Source organism: Myotis lucifugus, unplaced genomic scaffold (genome assembly GCF_000147115.1).
Source record: "Myotis lucifugus unplaced genomic scaffold, Myoluc2.0 scaffold_16, whole genome shotgun sequence".
Taxonomy (NCBI): Eukaryota; Metazoa; Chordata; class Mammalia; order Chiroptera; family Vespertilionidae; genus Myotis; species Myotis lucifugus.
The window spans coordinates 1,946,639-1,955,896 of NW_005871064.1; the positions used below are offsets into that span (position 1 = coordinate 1,946,639).

The window sequence follows — 9,258 nt, forward strand, 5'->3', positions numbered from 1 at the left end:
TGGCTCATGGGTATTTTAGTGAGATATTGGGAAAGGTTATCTCAGGGCCTGGAAGGAAGTTCAACCTCTCACTCCAGGTGGAAATCCTCTTTATTATACCCTTACGTGAGTGTTACCCAGACTTTGGTTGAACTCCTGTAGCGATGGAGAATTCCCTTCTTTATACAAAAGGCCAAGTTAGTTAATATATTTCTACAAGTTTAAGCTCCAGAGTCAGATGAGTTATTGTGCTTAAGTACTATGATCCTAGTTTCACAGGTGAGGAAACAGGTGTGGGGAGGTTAAGTAAGTTGCCAGTGTCACACAGCTAATCAGGGGGAGCTGGGGTTTGAACCTGGTCAGATCTGTAGTCTAGTTCCATTATGCTTTTCTGCCTTCCTGTCAGATGTCCCTGTTCCTACCCTGGTTCCTGAAGCTCATTCAACTTACCATAGCGTTTGATTTTTACCAACTAGGTTTGATCCTGTTAAAGTCCATTGAGGTATTTTGGAATATTACACCTGTTGTTGAAACATCACTGAGTGTACTTACTTTTATTAATTTATTGCCCCGTTTGGATCTTGCCCAGAAGAGTACTGTGGAAACTTAACCGTCTTAGAATGTCAGCTTTATTAAGACAAGGAGCCCAACCAGCATGGCGCAGTGGTTGAGCGTCGCCCTAGGAACCAGGAAGTCACTGTTTGATTCCGGGTCAGGGCACATGGAGGTCATGGTTTGATTCCTGGTCAGGGCACATGCCCGGGTTGCAGGCTCGATCCCCAGTGTGGGGCATGAGGAGGCAACCAATCAATGATTCTCTCTCATCATTGATGTTTCTATCTCTCTCTCCCTCTTCCTTCCTCTCTGAAATCAATAAAATAAAAAAATACAGGGAATTCTGTTTATAAGTATTTTCTTATACCTGAAACAGTGCTGAGTACATATAAGGAGCTCAATAAATACATGCCAAATGATTGAAAAAGGTACACAGAGTTTTCATTACATCAGTCTAGTAGTTTGGTTGTTCTTTCCAATAGACAGGTTTGTTTTTTAATAGCTGGCTATTTATAAATTAAAACAATTATAAAGTAATTCAGTAATAAAGGGGCTGTTGAATAAACAAGATTGTAAAGTTGGGATTCTGAATTATATCAGCTTCAACTTTTGTTTCAGTATTTTGTTTTGGTTTACAATAGCTAGATAATATTAATTTACACAAAGATGCACTTGCAAACAGTAACTTTTTTTTTAAAAAAAGAACAAAACACAGTTTATCCTGAAATCTTATGATATTCTTTCATTAAACTAAACCTAACGATTGAAGATAGGAAATTTGTGTTTCAAAGAGAAACTGTAACAATATCTAATGCCTAATATCTAATCATGCACCTATTCTTGATTATGAAACCTGGGCCAAACCTGCCCTAATTTACAGCACACGGAGTGGGGGTTCTCCAACCAGGAGCAGGAAGGTTGTTAGCGATGCAGAATCTCAGGTCACACTTGATATGGGCAGAGTCAGAATTTAAACTTTAAATGTGATTTAAATGTACATTAACCTTTGAAAAGCACTGCCAACTTTAGTAGGTGGAGGGTGGACCTGAGATTCTGCACTTCCAACAGCTCCCAGACAATGCTGTTGCCACTAGTCCATGAGCCACACGTGGAACAGCAAGGTACTGCAACTTCTGTCATAATTAGAAAGTTACACAGTTACATGCATTGACTCTCAGGCTGTGGCAAGAACATATACCTGGTAGGTAGACCGAGTTAACTTGCCAGTTATGGGTACAGAGCAGGTATGCTGTAATGCTGTGCTTATTTCCATATACATTTTAAAAAGTATGTATGTGCAGACCTGGATAAAAAATTCTGGAGAACTACATCTTTTTATATCTTTGACACAGAAGTTTAGATATTATGCATAGAAATGGCAGCAAACGCATAATTCTCAGATCTGCATAAAAATGAATTCTCCTGGCAGCACAAGCCAATGTGTGTGTTTGCATTTCTGGTTTTCAAAATAGTTAAAAATGTATTTCAAAAGTGAAAAAAATACCCCAGAACTCTGGAATCTCACAGTTTGAAAACTATTGGTAAAGTGAAAAGACTGGGCATTTGTCACTAACATATTGTTGACTTTGGGCCCAACATATAGCCTTTCTGGATTTCTTTTTCTTCCATCAGTAAAAGTAAAGGTTCTGACTAAATAGTCTCTCCCTTAAGATGAATTCTTTAAAAAAAACCATTTTTATTGGTTTCAGAAAGGAAGGGAGAGGGAGAGATAGATAGAAACATCAATGATGAGAGAGAATCATTGATTGGCTGCCTCCTGCACGCCCCACACTGGATATCGAGCCTGCAAACCAGGCATGTGCCCTGACTTGGAATTGAACCGTGGCCTCCTGGTTCGTAGGTCGACGCTCAACCACTGAGCCACGAAAGCCGGGCTAAGATGAATTTTGAGAAACAGAATCCATAGAGTGGATGGATATATATAGAGTGTCCCCCCAAAATGTATGCACACATTTTGAATAATGATAAAGGCAGCGTTTATTAAAATACATTTCATTTTAAAATTGAGCTGTCAGCTGAAATATGTATACACTAGAGGCCTGGTGCATGACATTCGTGCACTCGGGGTGGGGGGAGGGTCTCTTAGCCCGGCCTGTGCCCTTTAGCAGCCTGGGAGTCCTTGGGGGATGTCCAACTGACAGTTTAGGCTTAAGCTGTAGTTGGACATCCTTAGTGCTGCCGCGGAGGCGGGAGAGGCTTCCGCCACCGCTGCTGTGATCTCCAGCCGTCAGCCTGGCTTGTGGCGGAGCGGTGCTCCCCCTGTGGAAGCACACTGACCACCAGGGGGCAGCTCCTGCGTTGGGTGTCTGCCCCCTGGTGGTCAGTGTGTGTCATAGCGACTGGCCATTCCACCATTTGGTGGATTTGTATATTACCCTTTTATTATATAGGATTTTTTGAGACACCTGGTATATATAAAATGAGATTTATTATAAGAAATTGGCTCACACGACTATGAAGGCTGAGCAGTCCCGTGATCTGGTGTGCATGCTGGAGGACCCAGGAAAGTTAATGGTATTAATTCCAGTCCAAGTCCAAAGGCCTGAGAACTAGGAGAGCCAATGTTGCGAGTCCCATTTAAGCACAGAAGATGATCAATGTTTCAGCTCAACAGTCAGGCAGATAGAAAGAATTCAGCCTTCCTCTGACTTTTCTCTGTGGGCCCTCCATGGAGATGCAATCTGCTTTACTCAGTCTACCAATTCAAATGCAGAGACCCTCTCCCTGACACACTGGGAATAATGTTAACTGGATACCTGGGTATCCGGTGGCCCAGTCAAGTTGTCACACCAAATTAATCATAGCCTATGTCTTGCTCTGCAGCCTGATAGAACTTCAGAGTTTCATTAAGTCTAATTCCTTGATTACAGGGACTGGTTTGGCATAGTGTAGGGCCAAGGATTTGAGCCAGTAGATAACTACGTGTCCTTGAGCAAGCAAGAACCTGCAGGGGGTGCTCAGTAAAATGGAGGTCATATTGGTGCTTATGCCATATGTAGTTTTGAGGATTATAGTAGGTAATGCATGTAAAGCACTAAGTGTATCGTTCAATATATATTAGCTGTTATTTCTTTTCCAGATGAGAAAACAGGTGGAGAAGTAAATAATTTGCCTGAGGTTCAATATTCCCTTATTATAGACTTGGATCTAGAAGCCAGATCTTCTCATTCCCAGTAGAATCTTCTCTCAACTCTAGGCTGGCTTTGCTGAAATACTCGCCTTTTAAACTTGAAAAAAAAATTCTTTTAATAAATTCTTTAAAATTTTGCTTGGTAAGATAGCGCCCCACTGGCCACATTATGTGTCTTTCTTTCTTTTTTTTTTTTTTTTAAAATATATTTTATTGATTTTTTACAGAGAGGAAGGGAGAGCGATAGAGAGTTAGAAACATCGATGGGAGAGAAACATCGATGAGCTGCCTCCTGCACACCTCCCACTGGGGATGTGCCCGCAACCAAGGTACATGCCCTTGACCGGAATCGAACCTGGGACCCTTTAGTCCGCAGGCCGACGCTCTATCCACTGAGCCAAACTGGTCAGGGCTATGTGTCTTTCTTTATGTGTCTTTGTTTTCATAAGAATAATTTGTGATTATCTGAATAGTTTTATCTTTATGGTTTATTCTATATACTGGGGATATGGATGATCAGTTTTTGAGCTTTTTAGGCATCTGTTTTTCTTTTTTAGGGTTTTTCATATATATATATGTATAGATATATATATTTATTGATTTTTACAGAGAGGAAGGAAGAGGGATAGAGAGTTAGAAACATCGATGAGAGAGAAACATCGATCAGCTGCCTTCTGCACACCTTCCATTGGGGATGTGCCCACAACCAAGGTACATGCCCTTGACCGGAATCGAACCTGGGGCCCTTCAGTCCGCAGGCCGACGCTCTATCCACTGAGCCAAACCGGCTAGGGCAGGCATCTGTTTTTCTAAAGAGGATTATGTGTATATGTAAATTGTGTATGCATATTAACTTGCATGTTTTCTTTACAATTTTGGATGCTCAGATAAGATGGCTATTTTCTCCTGCTGTTTCTAGCACTTCCATTTTGTACATCACTTTTTGTTCAGAAAGAATTACAACCAAGCAGCAATTTCTTTCATTGCTTATTGACAATAGGTTGGTCCATGAGCAACTTCAGTTTGACATTTGATTTTATAAGTGTTATGATACACTCACTTTGCTTTTAGTTCTTAATTTTAACTTTTTAAAATCTTTCTTTCTCTTGCAGTTGAAAACAATCCTCGAACAGGAAACCTTGGTGCATTGATTAAGGTCTTCCTTTCTAGAACCAAAGAACTAAAACTTTCAGCAGAATGTCGGAAGTAAGCTGGCTGATTAGTTATGTTCTTTTCATATTTAACAAGGAGTATTTTTCATCTATTAGAAATTGATTATGGTCTTTTAAGAGCTATTAAAGGAATTGTACTTACTATTAAGAGAAAAAAGTACAAGAGAGATTTTAATTTGCTGTCCAAGTCATTGGGGGGGCGGGGGAGATGATACATTCTGGAATCTGCTTTCAGCATTTTAGATAATCTTTAGAAATATATTATTTAAATAGATTAATAGTGATGTGATTATTACTAAAAAGGGCATTATTCCCCATTATTACTGCTGGACATATGACTTAATTTGAGTATTATTTCATTCCACATCTGTTTCCTTAATTTCTTTCATTAGATGAAAGAAGATTCAGATTAGGTATTATAGTTCTATATTAGATACAATGGAAAGTTAACCTTTTATGTGCTCAAGCATTTTTTAAAAAAATATTTTATTGATTTTTTAGAGAGGAAGGGAGAGGGATAGAGAGTTAGAAACATCGATGAGAGAGAAACATCGATCAGCTGCCTCCGGCACACCTCCCACTGGGGATGTGCCCGCAACCAAGGTACATGCCCTTGACTGGAATTGAACCCGGGACCCCTCAGTCTGCAGGCCGACACTCTATCCACTGAGCCAAACCAGTCAGGGCTGCTCAAGCATTTTTTAACACCATTTTTTTCTGGTTAACGCACTCTCGCTCGCGCTCTCTCTCTCTCTCTCTCTATATATATATATATATATATCTACACTAATAAAAGAGAAAAATGGTAATTGGCGTACGACCGCTACCCTTCTGATTGGCTAATCAGCGTATCCTTATGCAAATTAACTGTCAGCCAAGATGGCGGCCGGCAGCCAGGCAGTTGGAAGCGAACATGAGGCTTCCTTGCTACCGTGACTGCAGACTCCAACGTTCCCCGCCTTGCCGGACTCTGAGCTGGCAGTTTGAAACATTCTAACAAATATAGCCGGCTGGGATCTCAGAGCTGGAGTTATACATTGTTTCAATTATAGAACTGCAAACAAACCAGCAGCGGAAGCCTCAGAGCTAGAGCCAGAGCTAAAGCTGGCCCAGAAGAAAAAAAAAAAAAAGAAAAAAAGGAGCGGTTGGGAGCTTCCCGCCAGCCTGAAAGCAGTCAAAACCGCCAGCCTGAAAGCAGCCCTCAGCCCCTCACCCAGACTGGCCAGGCACCCCAGCGGGACCCCCACCCTGATCCAGGACACCCTTCAGGGCAAACTAGCCAGCCCCTACCCATGCACTAGGCCCCTATCCTATAGAGTAAAAGGGTAATATGCCTCCCAGCACCGGGATCAGCGGAGCCGCGAGGCCTCCCGGCACCGGTATCAGCATGACAGAGGGCAGTGCCCAAACCCCCTGATCGCCCTGCGGCTCTGTGTGTGACAGGGGGCAGGGCCACAACCTCCCTATCTGCCCTGCTCTGTTTGTGACAGGGGAAGGCGCCCCAACCCCCTGATCAGCCCTGCTCTGTGCGTGACAGGGGGGAGCTCCCCAACCCCCTGATCGACCCTGCTCTGTGCGTGACAGGGGAAGGCGCCCCAACCCCCCCGATGGGCCCTGCTCTGTGCATGACAGGGGGCATCGCCCCAACCCCCTGATCGGCCCTGCTCTGTGCATGACAGGGGGTTGTGCCGCAACCTCCCCATCGACCCTGCCTTGAGTGTGACAGGGGGCGGTGCCCCAACCCCCCAATCGGCCCCACCCTGAGCGTGACTGAGGGTGGCATCGCAACCTCCCAATCTGCCCTGCTCTGTGCATGACAGGGGGCGGCGCCCCAACTCCCCAATCAGCCCTGCTCTGAGCCCGACCAGGGGCTGCACCTAGGGATTGGGCCTGCCCTCTGCCACTCAGGAGCAGGCCTAAGCCAGCAGGTCGTTATCTCCCGAGGGGTCCCAGACTGCAAGAGGGCACAGGCCGGGCTGAGGGACCCCCTCTTCCCCCCCGAGTGCACAAATTTTTGTGCACCGGGCCTCTAGTATATATATATATATATATATATATTTAAATTGATTTCACAAAGGAAGGAAGAGGGAGAGAGAGATAGAAACATCAATGATGAGAGAGAATCATTGATCGGCTGCCGCCTGCAAGTCCCCCACTGGGGATCGAGCCCACAACCAGGACACGTGCCCTTGACTGGAATTGAACCCAGGACGCTTCAGTTCGTAGGCCAATGCTCTATCCACTGAGGCAAACAGGCCAGGGCATCTGGTTAGCTCTTAAAAGATTGTTCATTGCCCAGCTCCCAAGCAAATTATATTGAATCCAACAAAAGTTTTTCTTGTGAGTTCATGGTTATTAATACAAACAGCAAATATTGTACTGTGATTACTGGTGATATTCCATTTAAAAATTTGGTTGTGTATTTGCATATATTTTCCTTATGGTACTATGTATTTTTAATTATTTTAGCTTTCTTTTCTTTGAATTGCCTGTGTGTGGGACAGCTATAAAGTTAAGAACAAAGAGCAGTCATGCCCTAGCTGGTTTGACTCAGTGGATAGAGCTTCAGACTGTGGACTGAAGGGTCCCAGGTTCGATTCTGGTCAAGGGCACATGCCTGGGTTGCGGGCTCGGTCCCCAGTTTGGGGTGTGCAGGAGGCAGCCAATCAATGATTCTCTCTCATCATTGATGTTTCTGTCTCTCTTTCCCTCTCCCTTCCTCTCTGAAATCAATAAAAATATATTTTAAAAAAAAGAGCAGTCATGCCTAAAGGATAATATTTTCATTATGTTCACTTACTATGTAAAATACATAGAATGAACTGTGAAGTAAACTGTAATAGATTTCACTGCTTCAGTGTCATAAATCATGAGCCATTAAAAGATATGGACATGATTCTAATATTACAAATACAGTGGGAAAAACGATTGATCAATCATGAAGAAATCATTGACTAGAAATAAACTGATTGTGCTCATGATTAAATATTGATTCTTATGTGACCTTGTTCTTTCTTTTCTAGTCACATCTTCATTTGGCAGACAAACAATGCTTTGTTTATTATTTGCTATTTGCTGAAAGTGTTCATCTGTGAGATGTCAGAAGAGGAATTACAACTTCATTTTACTTATGAAGAAAAATCTGGCAGTTACAGTAAGTATTGCCTTTGAAGATGTTCTGGGAATCACATGTGTAGCAACATATAAGCACAAAATTTGAGGAATAAAATTAAAATTTTGAAAATTCCATTGTTCCTCTCATAATTTTTATTTTTAAATAACCTGACACTGTCACTCTTTCTTCCCCTATATTAATTTAAAAGAACCAAGACTCTCATTGTTTTTTTCCTTTTTTTAGAATAAGGCAGCCAGTAAGATTGAGACTTTTATTTATTTTGATCTCATGGATATGAAACATAAAAATAAAAATCACAGGTATTTCTTTCAGAAAACAGATATCAGTTTAAGTACCATTACTAGGGCAATGCATTATTGAGACAACCAGTCAGAAGATTTTGTAAGTATTAGGGGTTACTTTCATAGATAGAACAACAGTCTCTGAGTCTGGATGTCTTTGGGATTATTTGATCAGAAATAACATTTTCAAGGACAGTTTTATGATGCTGATGTATGTCATCTTTTTCTGCAGATACAGGAAAAGGTTACTATTTTCTCTTGATATTGCTGACAGGTTTCTTTTTTTGCCTGTAGTTTTTAAGATCAGCTGCTTGCATTTCCTTCCTTAGCATTAAAAGTAACAACCTGGAAAGTAAAAGGGGAGAATGGCATTGTTAAGAAATGAAATATGGGGTATGCAGTGTTTTGCATCTAACCTTCATGCTGTCTCCTCTCTTTCTGAGGCCAACGGCAGTGTTGGTCTTGCATTTCTGGGGTTTATTTTTAAAAACACACTGTTGCCTGCATTAGGTGTTCTTGCTTACCTAGAGCTTTTACATTGATTTTGAGTTTTAAGACATGAATATGTTTAATTTCCTACTTTGATAATCAGCCTTCCAAGTTTGTTAACTATATACTACTAGAGGCCTGGTGCACGAATTCTTGCATGGGTTGGGTCCCTTGGGGTGGCCTGCGGAGATCGGGCCCAGCTTGCGCCCCCAACCTTGCAGCCCCAGCTCGTGCCCCCAGTCTCACAGTCCTGTAGCCCCGCCTGGCATCCTGCCTTGGCCTGGAGCCGCCCACTCACCTGCTCCACCATCCCGCTGTGGTCCTGCTCTCGTCGGGGCCCATTGGGGCCAGCAACACCTCCACTGCCGCCTGCTGCCAGCGCTGCATTGCCAACGCCTGCCATGTTCCGCACTGCCTCCTGGTGGTCAGCGCATGTCATAGCAAGCGGTCAAACTCCTGGTTGAACGACCGCCGAGGGGACAATTTGCATATTAG

General features: G+C 42.8%; 1 protein-coding gene across 7 annotated transcripts in view; it reads left to right on the forward strand.

The window, feature by feature from the left end:
* The window catches only part of DYM (dymeclin), a 248,720-nt gene that overhangs the window by 53,624 nt on the left and 185,838 nt on the right, over positions 1–9,258 (forward strand). For 5 of the 7 annotated variants that reach the window (XM_023750840.1, XM_023750842.1, XM_014452527.2 and 2 more), the window contains 2 exons: positions 4,798–4,891; positions 7,881–8,011. In XM_023750840.1, the coding sequence (XP_023606608.1) occupies positions 4,798–4,891; positions 7,881–8,011 (225 nt within the window). Of the gene's footprint in view, positions 1–4,797; positions 4,908–7,880; positions 8,012–9,258 lie in introns of all 7 variants that reach the window. The other 2 variants (XM_023750843.1, XM_023750844.1) reach the window with 2 other exon arrangements.